Raw genomic sequence first — 22,670 nt, 5'->3', positions numbered from 1 at the left:
ACTATACCTAAGGTATATTTGTGCTACATTATATTTGATATAAAAAAAGGGCTGACCCCTCAAATTAGGGACCATAATAACAATTTCTTGAGCGATTATTTGATAATAAATGATTAAACAAAAAACAAAGAACTTTGTAATCTGAAACTTACGCTGAAATCTTTTTAAAAATCGAACGATGCACTACAGAGATAATGGGGTTTTAAAATTGATTTCTCCGGAAATTTTGATTCCGCATTCTTGGTAAAGAAAATAGTGTTATGTTCAAAGTTCAATTAACTTGTACCTAAAATAATTCGATAGTTGTTAAATCGTTCTTAAACACATTCGGATTTTTATTTGCGTAGTCGTTCTTGAAATCGGCAATATGTTTGTTAATTCGCACTTAAATTATTCGGATTTTGTTAACTTGAACCAAGAATAATTTTCCTTTTTTTCTTTTTGTTTAAGTTTCTTATGTTTATTGGTTAAAGAACTCTGCTTCTAAGAGGAATTTCTAGCAGGTTTACTTTCGACATTAACGGAAGACCCACTCATTGCTTTGCAACGAGCTTTGCTCTAGTTTTCTTTATTATTTCTAGCTTTCGTTAATTTTATCAGATTTTATGTTCCTGTTGATGAGGAAATGCATGATTTTGTTCCTTTACGTTTTTTTTCGGTGTGAGATTAATTAAAATCATGCGATTTCAAAACGACCATGTGTTCTAACATTATTGACTGAGTCCAGCTGCAATCCACCTGGTCACAAGACCAATGTATACGTAAAAAAAGTTAAAAAAAAAGAAACCCGGAAAGCTCACTGTATTTTGCTGTTGAACGTTAGAATAGTAAAATGACAATTACCAGTGACCCCTGTCATATCAATTTACAAATGTACCAGCTCATGATAGCGGTTAAAATAATCAAAACAAATATCATTTCATCGGCTGATGTTTGTGTTTTTCCTCTCCTTGTGTTTGCATTTCTTTGATAACAAATCAAATGAGTCTGATACTAACGAATGAAATACGCAGTAGAAAACATGATAAAGAAGACCTTCAAAAAGTATATAGTACTGTAACACAAAACAATAGTCAACATTATGCATATTATCAATTTATAATCTAAACGGGTCACAATTTGGTACCGAATATCTAAGCGAGGTTTATATCAACACAATTTGACAAAGGCACTTGGTATGTACAGATGCGTCCATAAGGAGTTAGTCTTCTTGCGCAAAATCCGGTTCTAAAGGCGCAGCTCCAGCTGTCATGCACTACAATACATTGATCTCGTGGTGAAACTCCATTCTGGGGGACTTGGATGTTGACAGGATTAAGATCACTCAATCGTCGATTACCTATGGCGATCTTGTCAAACAAATACAGATGTTGTTATTCATAACATATCAACTAAAAATAGATTTCATTTGTAGACCTGTTGTATTAAGCTAAATAAATCAAAAGGAAAAAAAATGATTTTTTTTTCGCGTAAAGTTAATTAAATGTTAAAAAGAGACTAAAATAGATAAAAATTGAAATTTGATATAAATACATACTCTACAAGAGCAATCATAATTTCGCAGTTTGTTGATGTTGTAGGTAGAAAGAAATTCGTGGTGTACCAAACTAATTTTTCTTGGCTCTAGAACATCATTGCTGCCTACAATATGATGATATTAATAAACATGAATGTATAAATTCAAGCAAATAGGTATTTCTAGATTAGCATCCTAATTTCTAATGAACAATGTTTTTTAATATACAAGCGATATTTTTGCAAGAGAAAAAAAATGTATATATTCTTTCAATGAATAACATGAAACGGGCAAAACTGTAAAGAAATACGTACCGTATAAAATATACCGTTGTCCATTTTGCAACACTGTGGGTCCACAAGAGTTTTGTCTCCCGAAGCCAAACACGAATATGGAAGATCCTGGATATCTAACTGTTCCCTGAAATAAAATCAAGACAGAGACACAATGGTTAACAATCTTATCTTATCATTGCTTGTTGACACATCGTTTTATACATTGTATCTTTCCTGTGGTGAAATATAATTAATTTGAGTAAAACATTTCCAAGTGATAAAGTATTCTCGGCTATTAGTTATATCTGGATATAAAAAAAGTCTCTTGAATGAATATCAACATGCAATTTGTTAAAGCAATATGAGCTGAAATTTTCCTGCTGAAATTTTTGTTGGACAAAAATTAATGTGATTTTCTACTAAAATGAAAAAAAAATATCACGTGCTTTTTTATCATCTGTTAGACTTATTTTTGTGGTAAAAGTCATTTTGAAGCCTCAGTTGAAGAAAAATTGAATTATTGTCGTCCTCTTAAAAAATTGAACTGCTATATATTCCTAAGAAGAGGAATCTTTCTACTGACAAAAAATAATGATTATTTTTCAAATCTTGTTTATCGTAAAAGTTTTAGGTATCGGATCCATAATGGCCTCAGATTCAATGAATCTGGGTGCATAACAGATATGTATGTGCTTAACACTCAGTATACTTAAACATAATGTTCCTATTTAAGTATCAATATGTAAGTGTGGAATGTGTCCTTATTAATTACCTGTTCCTTTTTTGAAGAGTTGTCCCTCTTTGCTTTTATTCTATAAAAATTAATTCTAAAAAAATCTACACGGTATAAAATTTATTTTCAATAGTTCTTGTATTCCAATTGATAAAATACAACTTTCCACCAAAGAATTTTTAATACTCCTAGTAATTACTTTTTTTTATCTAAAAAAATGTGCTTGTCTCCATAGACCTTAATGCGATCTTCATTAATTAATTACTGCTTACTAGTTAATAAATTTTTTGAAATTTCTCTTGGTAAATCTTTTTCTACTCATAAATCCTTTAAATGAATATCAAAGTATTTTTAAAAATACATGATGATTATTCAAGGTTGGAAAAATTTGGTCCTAATATGGATCGGATACCTTACGTTACATGCAAACTAAGCATACTAATAAGTTTTATAGCAATATAAAATTAAAATGACACACAGATACAGTTCATATTGCTTTAATTTTAGAAAACAACGATTATCTAACAGATAAAATTTTGATGGCTGTACCCTGAGGTTTGACTGTACTGTCACAAGAAAAGCTCGTTCAGATCTCAGGTCAATTGTCCGCTGTACCACGCCAACGAATACTGTAAACGAAAGGTCAAAAATATACAAGTGTATTTAGATGAATAAATAAATGTACTGAAAAGGAAGGAGAGCAGAGTATACTCGATATACAGATAGACAAATGGAAGAATATATGCATCACAAGAAATACAATAAAAAGAAAGTTACCGATATAAACATATATAGAAATACAAATAAATAAATGAAATTAGCCTCCTCAATAAAATATTATTGTGAGGAAAGATCGCTGAGAATTCTTGTATACAAAGATAGATAATGAAAGGATATAGGCACTACAAAAGATACCAAAAAAGAAATGTACTTGAATATACTTATATAGAGAGATAGATAAACGAACGGAACGAACCACCCCAGCAAATAATTTAAATGGAATTAAAAGTTACCTTGAAATATTGATATAGAAAGGGAAGAAAATGCTGGAAATATCAGTATATAAAGAAGCCAAAAGAGCCAAGCAAAATACAAACAACCACATAATACATACAATATACATGTAGTTTATTAAAATTAGTGATCTAAAGCTTCTTTTGTCATGTTATTTTTTGTAATGCTCAAAAATTGGTAAAATATGAATCAGTGATGAAGAAAATACGAAAATAATTTTCAAAAAATAAGCTGAAACTTGATGTTTAAATATTTACTGAGATAAGTAATGGTAAAATTATTCATGTTTCACTGATTTCTGTTCTCTAAATGTTTTATCAATTGTTTAGAACATCTATGTAAAGGGTTTACATTTTTGGGCGGACTTTTCAATAAACAAAGAAAACTAACACAAAATGTATGTTGACCGAGTTACAGTACTACAGTACTAGAAATACAACATGATTTTGTTCTTAAAAAAGAATGCGTCTGTGAGTGCATATGACCTTTGGTAATAAAGGTATATAATTTTTCATTCTTAAAAATGACTGCACCCGTTAGTAAACGTAATCTTAGATAATTTTAAAAGTCTTAGCATAATCCAATAACTATACGTTCTTTGCCTCGATAAGCAAAATATTATTAAAAATACAACACTGTACTAGTATACAGGGCTGCGTTTTACAAAAGAACTTACGATTTAAGACCAAAATAACGAATGCTAATTAATCATCAACTAATCAATGATTTATTCTTATAGCTTGAAAATATAATTATGGGAATTGAAATATTTGTAAACAAATGGTTTTATGTCATTTGTGTCATTTTACGAGACTGTTAATATTAACGACTTTGTAGTAAGTTCTTTTGTAAAATACATCCCAGTATATAGCAGTACATCGCCTTAGGGTCCAATGTTGTACATGTAGTTAGCATATTATGCATATTATGAAATTTAAATAACAATCACTTACCATATCTTGAGTCACAGAATGTTTGTTGATCGTGTCTGACACTGGGGTAGCACGCAAGGCTTACAGGTACACAAACACACAGGCACAAAACCAATGTGCTTAGGTACATGGCTCCTTCAATGTTTTAACCTTTTGTTTTATTACTGCATCGACTGCAGATTTAAAATGTTTCAAAATTCTTTTAAGTAGCTTTAATTATGGATTTTCCTTAACTAAGATGAATTAGACGACAAGGTATGAATTGATGAATGGATGTACATGACCAATGGAATTTGTTGTTTTGCGGTTTAATTGACGTAAACATGTTAAACAGACTTATCGAATCGTTCTTATTTGTTGAACATTATCCATCATGCGTTCTAATTTCTTGTAAATCAGTGATATTCTTTTACTTTTAAATTGAGCAGTTAGGTTGATCTTTTTTGCGTAAAATGCGTCGTATTCAAGAAAATTGGCATTTAAATATCATTTTGAAGTTTATAAATAATCAACCAGTAATTAAAAATAGTCTTATCAATATTTTTTTTATAAACCAAAATTCAAAACCTATTGAAGTATAAAGAATCAACTATATATGATATTCAAATTCATATTTATCAAGAAAAGATAAAATGAAACTAAGTTGTAATACTTTTATTTTAAAATATTGCCCCAGTATATAAACAAAAGATTTTTCTGATACAGATACAATACAACAAAATGTAATATATAAATACAATGTCAAAAGATATTTTTCTATACTGATACTGGTAAAATACTGATCATTACTTCTATATTGTCCAAAATATGCTACAATACGAAATAAAACAATAAACACACTCGCAAATTTTACAGATCCTAACTTACTACTCAACGGATCTAACTAACAATGAACAGATTTTTCACACCGCACAAAGATTTATTCTTGAGAGTAAACGATTCAGCAGCCATAATATCACGAATAATGTTGTACAATAATAATACCTTTTCTTCATTTGCCAGCTTATCTTATTAATATCTATGACAATGATAGGTAGAAATCGGCAAAAATCCTATGGTACTTTTATGTTGTGTTAGCTCATATATTGAGTCAAAATTAAAAAAGAAATAAAATCAATGTTCGTACTGTAAACTACACAGAACTGGAAACAATTTCCTTATGTATGGATGTGTATGAACATTAACACTCGGTTCTCTATGCTAGATACTGTTATGATGGTTGTAATATTCTTTTTATGTAATACTTTATTTTGTTGGCTTTTTTCATTACCCCCTAAAAAGTGTTTCCAAATTTGATTTTTGACGCATTTTTCTATTTTCGTTCCCTGTATTTACATCTCAGTTTACACCTCTCTATTTTGCAGTGTATGCAAGAGAGGGATTAAGATAATCCATATGGTTTGTTTCCAGGTCTTACAATTTTAATTACCATGTTAATGTATTTGAATTTGTAGTAAATAATATTGTTTAAAGTAAAAGATATTTCCTTAAAAAGAATTTAATTTCGATGCATATTTAAAGTTGAATTAAGCGTCCAAGTACGCCCATTTCCTCTAAAAATACCTTTTTATCAAAGATAAAACGTTTGAATGTAAGCTCTATACATTTAACTTTATATATGGTAGGGTTTACTTTTACAACATACAATAACTATCTTCAGCTCTATTTATAATACGGTAAAGTTGTACAACATGCAGTGTCCATAGACATTAAGCTTCAGTCCGCATGAAAAAATCCTTTAATTACACAAATTTGTACAACGTTTCCCTCTAAATGCGGGAATGGAGAAATATTCACGTCACAAAGTTGAAAAGAAGAAATATAAACAATATCGTAGCCCCCACCCCCCACCCCCAAAAAACCAACAAACCCACACAAAGCAGCCAAAAATCCAATTTTTGTCATTAACAAAGACCAATATTTCACAGACGCCATAAAAATCTCACATGTACAATGTAAAATAAAGGAAAGTTGGTCTGATGCCCCGCTTTTAAACGGACGTTGTGTTTTATAAACTTGTGTGAACTAACCAACTATTTTTAATGATATTCGTCAGTACAACAGTGCGTAACATGCTTTAAGTAAGTTAGGTCGACTTGTATGTATTTCATTTTCCGCCTTTGATATTAATACATTTTCAACGCTATTTCTTATCGCTAGAATTTCATTAACTAGTAAGGTTTTCGCAATGAAATAAAGCACTTCGTATATTAATGAGGTGTGTCCAATCTATTTTATTACATGATACTTATATTGCGTATTGCACTAAGACTTATCAATTCAATTTATATTTGAAGCAGATGATTGAAAACTAGAACGTAGTGGTATTGGGTTTATGATATCGTCAATAGTAGGTCAATATAACAATATCAAAAGATCAAACTTAATATGATGCACTGGATTACCTCTCTTATTGGGGTAAAGGTCTTTGATCATTAAGAACAGGCAAACACGGTACGAGAGTTTTTGGTCGAAGAGTTACAAAATGAGGTCATGCAGACCTTTATAATGTTGTTACACACCTTTTTTTTCAGTGCGACACAGATCCAACACTACTCATCAGGTGATCATTATATTAGTGGGATTTCAACAGTTTACAACATGCAAAAAACATCCCGCAAAACTAAGCAACCGTAAGAATATCTTAGATGCTCAAAATATTTTGACCAAACTGCTTAAATACAATAAGTTTACACAAAACACAAGCTGTCAACTAGACACGAATGTACATTCATAGCATCATAAAAATATATTGTGGAGAATTATACCAATAGAAGATAAAACCCGCAGGGTATATGACAATACGACCCATTTCAAGTCTAGTGCCTAATAAAATGTTCCTGTATTTTAAATGGAAAACAAAACCTCAATAAATGTTTTGTAATTGTTTATTTTGTTCTTAGCCAATGAGTCCGATCCTGAAAACAAAAAGACAAATAATTGGTAAATAATATTTAATACATATGACATCAAAAAAAGTTTGCAATGTAGTATTTGGTTTGGTTAAGAAAAGATCGGTTTGTTTTCAATAGAAATGAAGATGTATTCATTCTTTACTCTAATCCAAATTATTATTTCAAGGTTATGTATAGATACATGTAGAATGGATACATGTAATCATATATATATATATATATATATATATATATATATATATATATATATATATATATATATATATATATATATATATATATATATATAATGTTAAAAATAATATTATAAATAAGATTAAACAATTGGTAATCGATTTTGATATATTCTTTTTTTTTTTACTGTTTTGTGTGCCTGAATTTGATTATATTGCACTGTGGTTTCTTCATTTCTCGAAGATATAACTTCTTATGGACATTCTTAAAAATACTGTTTGAAGGATACATGAATTGGTTGTCATGGATGTATTGATACAAGGTTCAATGACTAAAAGCACTAAAATGAATATCTAATTTCAATTCGTCGATTTACCAATCAACGGTAGCCACAGACATTGGCATTCAATAAATGTCGACGAAACCACAGTATGATAAATGATAAATTTCATCAGTACATACAAAGCACATGCTGCAGCGCAGATTGGAGCTGACATCCCCATGGTTTCCAGAGCGGTGGCGGAAGCGCACACAATGCTACAGGATCCAGCAGAGAGAGCAGTTCCGTGGCTGGCGAACCAGTGCTTGATAGAATCAACAGCCTGGTGGACTGATATATAAATAATGTAAATATTTTATAATTCCATTTATACCAAGTTTAATTATCCATACATAAAAGTTGTTATCTGTTCTGTTAGTGCTTTACTTTGCTTCCATTACAAGCGAATTTGAACAAAATAGTTGATTTTTGGACAGTTTGCTTATTAAACATTGAAACTCTGTTGATAAAACATTTTTTCACTTGAAGTGCCAGTGGTTGGTAGCACCTATGGAAAATTAGCATAACTGTGATACAATCTGTATTTGAGTTTCTTTTCTCAACGATATTGAGTTGCATAACACAATTATTATATCATTATCTCTGCTTTATGTTGCTTTTATTAAGGGGGAGAAGCTGTTTTTAAACGTAATGTATAAGGGTTTTACTGTTAATTCAAAAGGTACTCGGCATTTGAACCTATTGACCGATTGTAACACTTTATAAAATATGTTTGCCAAACTTTAACTTTTGTAAACGGTAATTCTGATTTTGAAACATATACAACTAGCTGTTATGATTCCATTTCAGTTTCTATCAGAGCACACTCGTTGTTTTTGGTCATGTTTGAATGCTAGAAAATGATATACATATATAATCTGTTTAATGACCTGAAAGCCTTTCTTCAGGAGTCATTCTTTTGTACGCCTTAAGCGCGGCTTCCTCCGCCGGTCCGGCGAACAAGAAGGGGAGACACACAAGGAGGATGAAGGCGGCTTTCATTCTGAAGAAAGGAAGTAAGTAAAATATGCAATACTATTACTTAAATCAATTCACAAAATTTTCTTTATATGTTTTTATTCCTCAGATTGTTGCCTATGTATAAAGAAAGTATTATTTGCGGTATCGTGCATTTTCTCCCCCCCCCCCCCCCAAAAAAAATGAAGTTCTATGACCAGATTTAAAAATAAAGTGGAAGATAGTAAAATCATATTAAAATAACATGTGGAGAATATATTCAGCACAGTTACGTAAGAATGTGAATATGGCGTTATAAAGATTGTTTTTTTTTATAATTCAATGTTTAAGAGAAAAATGTGGGTTTTCTCCGGAAGCTTTTTGACTGGGAAACAAGTACCATTCCATTTTTGGTGTGATTTGTATGATTATATGAACAAAAAATACGTAAAAATATACTTAAACAGACTTGTGCTTCATCCTTTCAACGGCAAAAATTGATTGAAAAAAAGCTAAATTTAATTTGTGTGCGAAAATTGCGGTAATTGGCTCTTTAAGATGATGTCATAGGTAAACAACTAATGGATAATGATGATTAATACTATGGTTATTTAAACATAAGTCCTCTGTATAGTGTTTCACGAAGATTTGTTTTTTTAAGATAGCATTTAAAAATACATGTAAGTTAAAATTGGGGACATGATGATTGACCATAACAAATATAGTCCTTTATATAATATTTGTGGAGATTCGAAAGCATTTCCGAATATTGTACCTTAGTTGTCGTTTTCAGAATAAAAATTATATCTGATATTAATACATATCAAGTTGTTAAAAGAAGACAATCAAACCAATTGAAGAAAAAATGCATCCCTTAATATATAGTTTTGAATATAAATAAAATTATATTTATAATTCGTTGAACAATGTAAAAAAAAAGGTGTTTATGAAAAATGTAAAATGAAACAAAACAAAAAAATTGAAAATATGTTTGTTCACCATATTATGAACATTCATTAATTTAAAACTTGATTCTTATACACATTTTTATTCAAATCTTATTACTGAAACTTAAAACTGGGTTTTGATTTAATTGTTCAATTATTGCATTGACGTATTAATCTTACCTGATTGCAGATCCACAAACGAACTGTAAATGCATGGAGATTAAAGTCTTATATATGAAGCAATTGTCTTATCTGAGTATTTATCCTTGAACTATGTCTAGAGCTGCCCACTATACAATATTACCGTTTTAATTTATTCGGTCATTTGTTATCTAACCTGATCTATGTCATAGGTTTATATGTACTAGATAGTTGTACACATGCAGTCATTGTTAATAAAATGCCTAATGCGGGGGATACCATTTTTGCCAAATAAATTTGCTATGCAGTACTATCCAGTGTATATTTACATAAAAAACGAAGGTTTGATTTTGTCTTAATCATCGATATATTTACGCAGATTTATTTTTAACATGAACTACATGTACATGTATGAAAAGAATTCAGAGAAAAGAAATATGTTGACAATTTTAGTTCTTTCCTTTTGACTAAACAACTTGTTATCTCCTGATATTTACATCATCCAGTGTCTTTGTCTGTGATAACACTACGTATCGATTTTGTACTATATAACCCATAATACAAATGACGCCAAATTGAGGCACCGGCGGGGTTTGATTATTTATAATTAAAGATTTAATTGTACGATGGCTTAAAAATATATAAATATAAGTAATAAGGAATCATTCTTTGAATATTATGAGATAGATTTGATCACGCCCCGACCGAAATTATCACCTCATAATACTCAAAGAATGATTCCTTATTCCTTATTTAAAGCACTAAAAAAAGAGGTGCAGATGCATATGATTGTACCGACTGATTTGGACACTGGGGCCAATGGTACGAGCCCCGTCTGAAGGTGTCACGTTGCCATTTTAACATACGGCAAATCTCTTTCATTGTTTGTTACCTCAATCACCCAAGGGTTAAAGCAGCTGCCTGGATTTTAAGGAGAGCTTGATACTCACACAAACAAAAAGATGAAAAAAAACCCGTATAAGATATAGAATTTAATGCGTTTAAAAAAAATCGATTTGATGAAACATAACCAAAGAAGTTACTCTTGAGGGTTCTTTGCCAAAAAATGCATACATATATAATTATGAGATAGTTGATGAAGTACTTTTTTTTAGATTATCGGTTTTTTGGGTATTTTCAACATTATGTAAAGTAGACATAAAATATCTATATAACATAAAAAAAATCTGTGATCTCAACCCGTTCTTTTAGAATTGTGTGCATTGATAAATCGTATTAACTTTACCAAACATACGTGTTACATTTGTTTACTACATCGTGAACTGTGGAAGGTAATTATAATTCCATATCATGTAATATTGCTGACAATAACTTGAATTGGGAGCAGACCGCTTATCGCAATGTCAACGAGTTAAAGTCAAATTCTTGGTATATATCTCTTAGGAGGAATGGATGAAGAATTTTAGATTGTAATTTGATATATATAATTTGATACATGATAAATTGATCTTTATAAACTGAAGAACTCTGCATAAATAAAATGCAAATTTTTATATCTAAAATCGAAGAAATGTTGATCATTTCTTTTTAAAGGTGGATGTGTGGCTATTTTTCACATTTGAAAAAAAGTTAATTTCCTTGAACTGGCTTGTTTCTACACGAAACTGACCAAATATTTTTAGCAAAAAAAAAATAAAAAATTAAAAAAAGCAGTAAAAGTATTGTCATTTTGTTTGTATGCAAATTACGTATACTAGAATAGAATACCCCCAATATTTTATAATATCAAGGCTTAAGACATCATTGATAGCTGCTTATTTATTAACGTAACGTAAATTTTTTTACCTTGTCATCGGTCATTTGCAAAACTATTTTGTGCAAAACCCCTTGGATTGTACAAACAGATACTCTGATGTTGACGTTTAAAAGATGCTTGAGTTTCTGATAGACAACATCTATGTGGTTTTTGTCGGAATTCCCACGAGTACCAATTGCACCCTATTGTTAGCAGACATGTTTTTGTAATCATATGAACAAGAATTTTTTCAAGAACTTTTACGTGCAAAAAGTACATCAATTACTGTGACCATCAGGTCAACTTTCAGATATATCGGCGACGTATTATCAATTAACAATTGATACTTTCATCCTTCTGTCGATTCGATATATCCCAGTGATCTTAAAAAAAAATACAACGAAGTCTGTATCATCTGTTTCATATTTGGATATATTACAACAAAACTTTTTGATAAATGTGATGACTTCAATTGTTTTAGTCAACCTACCTTACTTATGTAGCAATATACTTTCATCACCTGCTATGGTGTCTTTGTCTCCCAGTTAATTTGATACAAGAGGGAATACTCTTCGTATGGACAGTTTCTTGCAGGACAAGTGACTGACAGACAAGTTGATAAAACAGGCCTACCAACATTTTCGAGTGTAGTCATTTTCGTTAATTCTATGGTCGATGCAATGACCTTGTCGGCGAACTTAAACCTACACTGGGTCGCACGCTGATGGACGCATGCTTATATAAATAATCACCTAATTTAATTGTTTACAGGCTTTTCCGAATTTGTTTTATTACGACAAAGAGCACACGGTGGTGTGACCGGTCAGCAGAGGGTGCCCCTTTCTCCATAACACCCAACTTTACCTCAATCTCTGCTCCTGTTTTATGTCTTTCCTGTTGATTTGTGATTTTGTACACTGTGTGTTTTAGTCACATTTCAAGACTTGTTGATGAACATTCAGTAGACCAGCGTTTGCTCTATATAAATAATGTGAAGCTTTTTTATGGGAGGAAATGAGAAAGTTTTATTCTTTTCTTTTGCAAGATAAGCAGTGAACGAGAATAAGGTGTCCTTCATTTCGCACAACTACATGAAAAGATGATGCAAAGATAGCATTAGAAGAATAAATAAATTGTTGTACTTTAACACAATTATGTCCATAAATAGTTTATGCATGTTGATCACTTTATTTGTATGTTTTTGTTTACCACGTCTATTGTTTCCACTACTTTGTATTTTTAGTTAAGGCAAGCACACTGGCAAGTTATGCATATTAACTAGTCTGCACATGCGTTGTCATTGTTCATTTTGTAAACATCCATGATTGTCCACTGCTTGGGAAAGAAGATGTCTACAAAAATTGCGACCACGTCCGTCCAATGGTACGATATTCTGCGACTTCAACAATTCACTCACGGGACCCGATATATGTTATCATAGTTCAAAGTGTCCAGATCAATCTGCAGACAAGACTTTACATCACTTGTTATAATTAGTTTGGACACCGGTAACAGCTTTGTTTTTTTTTTGGTCTTAACAATTTACCAAACAAATTCTAGAATATGAAGATTTCTGGTTATTTTCAAGCTATCTCAGCTTATTTTGAATGAATATAATACAGCTCCAATGCTATGGCAGCAGGAGCAATGATACATGTGTGATATAATAAGCAGTTTTGCAATGTTTACATATAAAACAGAGCCTCAGGCTATGCTTAGCAACTAAATGGTGTACAGTGCTGCTATCCTGAAAGTTGACAAGGATAGGATAGGATAGGATGCAGGATGCACGATACATGATAGAAATATAAAAGTTAAGTTCTATCCTATCCTATCCTATCCTACATCCTGTAGCCAATCAGATTCGAGTATAAATTTCAGAGTCATTTTGCGAAACTTGGCTTAACAATGTATTTTCAATGTCAATTGAATACGTTGTACAAGTTCAACCATTTAAGAATAATTATTAGATCAAGAACGCGGTGCATAACATTGATGCGCGCTAAAATGTCGGTGCTACATCTTTGTCAATTCGTACGCAAGTACGGAGTTACTGCGATAATTCGATGCAACATTTGACAACGTCTGAAATAGATTTATGTATTTACTTCATTTTAAGTCTGCAAAGTAATAAAAGCTTGAATTTATAAACGACCAAGTCGGCATTTTAAAAGATAAACATGTATACAAGAAACAGACAATGCTTCACGTTTCATATAATTTCTTCGATGCCCAATAACGGACGCATATTTCTGTCCGATACTAACCTGAATATATCGAATTGATAAATGTTAGCTAGCTATGTATACTTTAAAAATAACTCCGAGTGGTTTAACTATTAACGATATAAACTTCCTAAAGGAATTATTTATTTCCAGATCGTGTTTAAATTTATCGCCGAACGAATCGCTCGAATAATAACGCTCAGTTATATGTGATAAGAAAATAATTTGATAAAAATATGTGACTAAACAGTTCCTCAATAAGTGCATCGAAGTTATTTATCTGTTTTTTTATGCATAAATATAATAAAATCAAAAATCGAATCGCTTACCTGTTTGTTTACGTTATTGTGTCCATCCCGCGTACTATTTAATTTTACCGTAGCACAGGTAAGTAAGTTATCCCGCTCGAAGAATATTCAGTTTTAAGATTTAATAATTCATTTTGAGTACTACATTAATTGATAAAATCATTTAATTCTTAAATTTCGTTTCATTTAACTTGCATTCCTATATTTTGAAGGTATGGGATAGGATAGGATAGGATAGAGCTTATTTTCAGGATAGGATGCAGGATACAGGATATAGGATAGGATAGGGTATTTTACGATAGCAGCACTGTATATGTTGCAATGTTTATATATAAAATGATTTAGCTTGATGCTAGTATGCAATCGATTACTTTCGCCAAAGTCTTTAGATACATGGCATGTTATGATGCTGCTTAGCACAAATGTACAACTCTAGTGCTATGGCATATATATAAGCTATAAAATTACTAAATGTATGGCAGAATTCTTTATGCTATAAGCAATGTGTTCTAACATTTATAACAAGCTTAACACTAATTGTCTTAGAGCATAATATATATACCTGGGGTATACGGTATGACAAGCTGCTCTACCACAGTTTTACTTTACACCAAATGAGTTAAATGATAGCATGAAAACTGTTTAGCTATGCAAATTCATGTATATTATCACTTTAGTTTAAATATTAGGATCTTCATTTCCTTTATATTTTACTCTATTAGATTTAGATGCCATCCACATCAAAGCGCTTGAGGCGGAACAAGACAGCCTCGCATCCTCCCACAGAAACCCAACCTCAAAGCGGTCTTATGTCTCATGAGGACAGAGAGATGATAAGGACGTGCATGGCCTCTATCATTCCAACCAAGGAAGACGCTATATGGAGGAATATCACCATGGTGAAGGCAAATCTTCATCATCAATCCCCATGCAGACTGCAACTTCACAATAACAACCAGCTGAAACTCAACAGGCCTCTTTGCAAGCCACAGTAACACCTGACCATTCCCTACTGCAAGGGATAACTTCTCAAGGTATCCAGTTGATTAACCAAAATACTGAAGGGGATTCACGCCCGGCAACAGGTTTATCATTGGGTGTAGATTCCAAAATTAGGGCAAAAATCCACGCCAATGAGTTCATCAAATTTGCTGTCCTGTTGCCAAATGATTTTGATCATGATGAGACAGACAAGTATAAATCGGTTGATAAAAATGGCGAGCTCATTTCTGTTAAGGCTAACGAGAGGGGCCCTATCAAACCTAAAACTAAATGGGTAGAGGCGTTCCACATATTTGTCGCAATCATGCAGAAAAGTTTCCCCACGAAATTAGAAACTGAATGACGTATGCACACACTGTGCAAAAAATTGCCGACTCGTGTGCGGACTCTGCTGCTTTAATGTATGATGAAAAGTTTATTGCGATGGCGCGAAAAAAAACCCTTCATTATAAGCTTGAGAGAAGAATAATATTGAGCTATACCAAGAAGCTTTAGTTTCTGGACTCTATTTTAAACTCAAGTACAAGAAACAGCCCTTTCGTGCCCAATCCAAGTCACATAACTACTGCTATTCCTTCAACAATGTTGGCTCGTGCACAAAAAATAACTGCCCCCATCAACATGTTTGCCAGTACTGTGCGGGAAAGCATCCGCGTCGACAGTGTCCCAATAGACCAAAACAAACCTTTGCAAAACAAAATGCTTGAAAACCAGCCGGCACCTCTAACCAACAAGGCTCCACTATGTGATAGGGATATAAGTATCACCACACCAATTCAAGTCGACAAATTGGCCAGTTATCTTGACGGCTATGATCCATTTTTAGCTCAATTTTTAATTAATGTGTTTACCTTTGGTTTTAGAATCTCATAGCAAGAGCAACGTGCTTTTAGAGTTTCTAGAAATCTCTCTTCTTTGAACAATAATGATGGAATCCTTCAAAGTAAACGTATTACTGGGTTACGAGCACACCGTATAGCCGGACCTTACCCAAATCCACCATTTCCTAATATACAAGTTTCACCTCTTGGATTGGTACCCAAAAAAGCTGTCGGTGAATTTCGTTTGATACATCATTTATCTTATCCCGAGGGTACGTCTATAAATCACAACATACCTAAACTACTTTGTGTACAGTACAAAATCAATCAGTGGAAACGGCTATTGATATAATTAGACAATTGGGAAGGGGTGCGTTGTTAGCAAAGACAGATCTTGAGAATGCTTATAAACAGATCCCTATTTATCCAGATTATTTCGAACTACTTGGATTCATGGTAGACAATATGTATTACTACGACAAAACATTGCCTTTTAGACTCAGCTATTCATGTAATATTTTTTAAAAATTCAGCTCAACTCTTCAATGGATCCTTGAAACAAAATTCTCTGTTATACATTGTGTGCACTCTGCAGACTCTGACTCTAGCTTACGCTAAATAACTGAGCAACCTATGTCTAAATGTTTCATAAGGCTATGCCTGATTCAGGACACGAGTCACGTATGTGCAATATGAACGCATAATGTTTCAAGATGTCATCCAGAGTAATAAGGACAATTAAACATAGACTCGCTGTTTCATACATTTACTTTGAAATATAACTGTTAGGAACCATCTGTAGTTTACCAACGGGTTCGGGATTACAAAAATAACCACATAAATATAATATATGAAATGTTTAAATGTAAAAAAAATTTCAGCTGTTACATGTACCTTACCCAAGTTAGACGTCGATTTTATCCGTCAGACTTTAGAGGTTTATAACAACTCATAACACGTAGTTGTGAGTATCAATGATAAATATTGATAAATATTTACCTTCACAGCACCTATAGACGGGATAAACCGCCATTTTGAGTGCGTACATATGTTGCATACCATTCTCTAGTGACCAAAGAACCACACAACTAAAATGGTAGCTAGTTTCTTGAATGAATAAACATATAACACTTACACGATTTGATATGCCATATATCACTTTATAGGTATTGCCTGTTTGGGAGGGTAAGAGTTGAAATTGATACCCCGAGAAAACCATTGTCAACCGACGCGAAGCGGAGGTTGACAATGGTTTTCGAGGGGTGTTAATTTCAACTCTTACCCTTCCAAACTGGCACTATTCATTTTATTATACTGAACGTCTTAATTTCAAAGAAAACTTTACTGCTTTTATATAGAAATAACGTGAATTTTATTGCGAACCGTACGCGCATACTTTACGCGCATGTAACAATTCGTTGTGTTACCCGTTGCCAAGGGTGTTGCTAACGCTGATGGTACATGTAATGGAACGAATTACTGTGGAATCATTAGATTTCGTAGTGCCTCAATTTTCGTGGAATTCGCGGGTACCTCTTATCCACGAATTAACATCCTCCACGAATTCATGTTTCCTTTTGTAGATATCAGAGAATACACGAAATTACGTCTCTACGAACCTGTAAAATTCTAGCAATCCACGAAAATTGTTGATTCCACAGTATTAACTGCGTCTAAAACAATCAAATTTCAGTATTTAACATGAAAGTATAATAAAACAGTTTATTTTATTTGTTTAAACTTTGTCTAGATTGCTAAAACGGGTTAAATGGAAATCATTTATGTAAACTAGAACACACTAACAAAAATTTAAAGTCTCTAAGAGCACATTTTACATGTAAAAGGGAATTAGTTAGCCATAACTGGAATATTTGGTCTGGCGGCATTTTGTAGTAAATAGTATTGCGATAAACAAAAGTTCATAGCATTAAACTATTTCTTTCATAGCCCAAATGTCAACTTTTCAACATTCAGATTCAAAATTGACCCAAGTACATTCAAAATCAGGTAAGAGTATTGAATGCGCTCTGGATGTATAACTGATACACAAATAAATAACCTTGCTTCTATCTGTATTACCGTTACTTTTGATTGTCTGAAACCACAGTATCATACAGTTGACACCAAAAATATGGCAGAGTATATTACTTACATTAGTATACAATAAGACAAATCAAACCCATGAAATTGTTCAAATCGTTTATTTATTTAAGGTTTTGTTCCTCGACATCTATCCAATAAGTCCAATGCTGAAAGGAATATATATATTGATAATATAAAAAGTGAGGATTGTAACTGTTTTGACGAATTTTAATCCTAACGTTAATGGAAAAAGTCACTAGTATATGTAGATGGTCATCATATAAAAGCAAAGAATTTATACTGAAACAACTCTTTTGCAGTTTTTTCCTGTTTCTTTGATTCATCTACTTACAGAGCACAAGCCGCAGCACAGATTGGAGCTGATATCCCCAGGGTCTCTGCAGCGGTGGCTGTTGCACAGAAAATGGTACAGGCACTGGCGCTAAGTTGAGTTCCGTGTGACGCAAACCAGTGTTTTATGACGTCAACAGCCTCGTGGACTGAATATTAGAAATGACTTTACGAAACAAATTGTCTTAATAATGAAATGAATAAACGCGTTGTATTGTTTATCAAGAACATTTATACGCAGTACAGTTAAGGCTGTCAATAAATTCCGTTCAGACAAAAAGTACGGGAAATGTGCTTAATGACGTCACAGTATATTACAGACTTCGAAAGTACTTATTAATTTATTTTTTAGCAAAATTAATTTATATTTACCTTTTAATTGAAAACAACAAATGATATTACTGACAATTTTGATGTCTGTTATATCGTACACACTGAAAAATAAGCGAGATATCGTGCTCGCTGTACTACAAAATATGACGTCATATGCATCAAAATGATGCATTAAGTTAAGTCATTGAAAGCTATCATGCAGTTTTTTAAAGGAAGAAAAAAAATGTCATAGATTAACGGAAAATTATAAATGAATATTTTGTTTAACATTATTATTATAGTAGAATGCTACCTATATAGTCTTAGTTTCATTTTGTTATAAGTATACATGGTATAAAGAGGCAACCTCGGTTTTGTATAAAATATCGTATATCTTAAAGCTGAGTACCGAAATAAATCACTTTATTGCAAGGGCATACACTTACCTGATCCTGACAAACTTTTACATGTGTATTTGAAATTTGCTATGTTACTTAAAAACTTCTTCGATCCTTGTAAAATCTTACAAATTATTATTTTTTTAATGAATTAACCCTGTGACCTTCAAAATTATTCAACATATGCAATATGAATTACGGTTTCTAGTAACAAATAATCTTATCGAAAAAAGCAACGTTTTTCAAAATCCACGATATAACATCAAGTTATTTTATAATTCAGTTGTGAGTTTTGACATGATTATGCCCTTGCAATATTGAATTTTTTAAGTGACCTCAAAACCACAAATACATCTGCTCGTACCATGCGACTGTCATATCACGTGACTACTATGACCATAAAATATTGTACTGTTAAACATGTATATATCTTAGAAGTATAATTCATTTGACTGACTGTTATTGGTTTTAAAAAGGACATGCCAGTTGAACTGAAGTATACGTGTTTTGATCACAAAAATTTGCCGATATTTTTATTGGCCGCCTTTGTACTTTGTACTGCTTATCGTTCACTCGCACAACTTGTGAGAGTTATATCATCGATCAATTTAAACATGTTTGTGGGTTTATGTACAATTGATCATACACAAGTAGAGAAAAAAGTATTGTGTTAAAATATCAAATTCTCTATTTTTGCATTATGATGCAAAGGCGGTATAAATCAATATTATGTAAATTATTATTGCTTTTTGCATTACATTCAGAGAAGAAAATGTTTGGGATTTGTCATGTGCACACACAACTTAATTTGTCCAAATGCATTAACGGTATCAGTATTTTGATTTTCTTAGATTTACCTTACCAGACATTCTCTCTTCTGGGGTCATCCTTTTGTAAGCGTCCAGAGCGACGTCACTGGCCGTCTCAGCAAAGAGACAAGGAAGACAGAAAATAAGAACAAATGCAGCCTTCATCCTAATGTTAAAAAGCAAACAAAACTTCAGGTGAAGAGGAATGGAAATAAACCTTTAAGTATGTACAATGTACATGTATAAACCAATTCACTGCATAAAGAATGGCGCGATGTGGACTGAACAACGATAAAAACCTAAGTTTTTTTTTCGGGTAGAAATGTAGTTGTTCTACCTCAAAAAGGTTGTTGAATATATAACATATCAGTTGTTCAGTGTTAGTTTACATCTGATTCATTAAAACAACACCTGTTAATTATATTGTTTTTATACCATTCTACTTGTAAAGACTTCGATTTTGCAATGTAAAGTTGCTGTGCGACAGAATACATTGTTTACACTAATAGCCTAAGCATTCTAAGACCCCGTTATTTAGTTGATAGAACATATTGTTGTGGGAATTGTTTAAGCATTCTAAGACCCCGTTATTTAGTTGATAGAACATATCGTTGTTGGGATCGTTTAAGCATTCTAAGACCCCATTATTTAGTTGATAGTACATATTGTTGTGGGAATTGTTTAAGCATTCTAAGACCCCGTTATTTAGTTGATAGTACATATCGTTGTTGGGATCGTTTAAGCATTCTAAGACCCCATTATTTAGTTGATAGAACATATTGTTGTGGGAATTGTTTAAGCATTCTAAGACCCCGTTATTTAGTTGATAGTACATATTGTTGTGGGAATTGTTTAAGCATTCTAAGACCCCGTTATTTAGTTGATAGTACATATCGTTGTTGGGATCGTTTAAGCATTCTAAGACCCCATTATTTAGTTGATAGTACATATTGTTGTGGGAATTGTTAAAGCATTCTAAGACCCCGTTATTTAGTTGATAGTACATATTGTTGTGGGAATTGTTTAAGCATTCTAAGACCCCGTGATTTAGTTGATAGTACATACTGTTGTGGGAATTGTTTAAGCATTCTAAGACCCCATTATTTAGTTGATAGTACATATTGTTGTGGGAATTGTTTAAGCATTCTAAGACCCCGTGATTTAGTTGATAGTACATATCGTTGTGGAAATTGTTTAAACATTCTAAGACCCCATTATATAGTTAATAGTACACAGTTTGTGGAATTTATTTTAAGATGGTGTACATGTATGTGTTTAACTTAGTTGGGGCTACCCTCCAACTATATTTTTTACATTTACGATTTCTATATAAACATGTATAAAAGTGGAATTTAAAAGCATATATACTCATTTAATTCAATAATAATGACAAAGTGTGTCTATTTAGTCTGCAAGAATGCCATCTCATAAAACTTTTTAATATACGCTAATTTACGCACATACGTTGAATACCTTGATAACAGGATGACATTGGACATCTAATTTTAACGTTTAATTATTCTGCCTATTAAGAAATAAAGATCTACAATTTATCTTTTCTTAAAGAAAAATGATATTAGACCCACTTCTTATGTAGACGTATCTGATAATATTTTTTGTGACTACAAAGGAAAAAACCAAGCCATGTTAGTTCTTAAATTATAGCAAAATGGTTCATACTGTTTGGGTTTGTTTTTTTTTTTTTAGATATTAATGTTAATTACATTAAGTGAAGTGAAGTCATCAAAATAAAATTCATGTAGATTCCCTGGACATTGCAACATTTAGTTAATAACGCATAGCAAGGAATGATTGCATTTGCAATATATGCATTAATTAAATACAATGCACGGGGACAATATAAAAAAGTCTATCACATCACAATCTTTAAGTTAGCCTGTAGTCCTATTGCATGTAAAAAAAACCCCAAAGATATAGGTATTCTAAAGGGACTTGGAAACGATTTCAGCTCAAAATTTTAATTTTAATTTTTCCATTTTTAATGTTTAGAATGGTTAATATGACTATTTGTAATGCTTTATCAAAATTTGAAAGTCAGATATGGAGTTATAAACAAGATACAGAGTTTGGAATTTTTGTTTTGTAAACAAAGCTCGAGTTTTGTAATTGTTTACATAAGTGTTTTAATGGTATGAGTTTCAATCAAATGTTGCTTTCTTCGATTGATAATATATTTTAATTTTATAAACACATTGAACAAGTTTGCCTTGTTTCTTACGAGATATTTTGGCAAGGAAATACTATACATTATTTGACTCGAGCTTTGTTTACATTACAATGAATTGTTACCTCTGTATCTCTCTTATAAGTTAAATAATAATATTCAAATTTTGGTCAATCATTCAAAATGTGCAAGAAAACCATTTTATATCTAAAAAAATAAGAAATAAAATTTTGACTAAAGTCGTGTCCAAGTCCCTCAAAATGGTTTGTTTTGTCGGACGTGAATGCAAGCTATAATGCACAATAAATGATGTAACACGTGTATATATTTTGGTCGTCTGTTACGGTTTCGGATTTAAATGAATTAGTTTTGTGGCCAACTAAGATAAAATTCTTGCAACACATTTTATCAATATAATACATCCATATACATAGTCTGTGAGCACGTAGTGTTATCCATAAACGTATATTTTCAGATTATGTTGTTTTGCAATGAGCC

At 31.9% G+C, this 22,670-nt stretch overlaps 2 protein-coding genes across 2 annotated transcripts; both read right to left on the bottom strand.

The window, feature by feature from the left end:
- Positions 1-772: 772 nt before the first annotated feature.
- LOC128157711 (uncharacterized) lies at positions 773-4,639 on the bottom strand. Its single transcript, XM_052820315.1, has 5 exons — positions 4,492-4,639; positions 3,074-3,153; positions 1,831-1,936; positions 1,538-1,641; positions 773-1,349 (listed from the first exon to the last, which is right to left on the bottom strand). Exons 1-5 carry the CDS (start codon positions 4,598-4,600, stop codon positions 1,134-1,136), a joined length of 615 nt encoding a protein of 204 aa, XP_052676275.1. The 5' UTR covers positions 4,601-4,639; the 3' UTR covers positions 773-1,133.
- Positions 4,640-7,342: 2,703 nt separating this feature from the next.
- Positions 7,343-10,012, bottom strand: LOC128160463 (uncharacterized). The gene is made up of 4 exons (XM_052823787.1): positions 9,963-10,012; positions 8,769-8,881; positions 8,022-8,169; positions 7,343-7,388 (listed from the first exon to the last, which is right to left on the bottom strand). The coding sequence occupies exons 1-4, from the start codon at positions 9,995-9,997 to the stop codon at positions 7,370-7,372; spliced, it is 315 nt and encodes a 104-aa protein (XP_052679747.1). The 5' UTR covers positions 9,998-10,012; the 3' UTR covers positions 7,343-7,369.
- Positions 10,013-22,670: the final 12,658 nt, after the last annotated feature.

This window comes from Crassostrea angulata, chromosome 8, assembly GCF_025612915.1.
Source record: "Crassostrea angulata isolate pt1a10 chromosome 8, ASM2561291v2, whole genome shotgun sequence".
NCBI classification, from domain to species: Eukaryota; Metazoa; Mollusca; class Bivalvia; order Ostreida; family Ostreidae; genus Magallana; species Magallana angulata.
The sequence above is the reverse complement of the archived record's forward strand: the minus strand, read 5'-3'. Positions and strand labels throughout refer to the sequence as shown.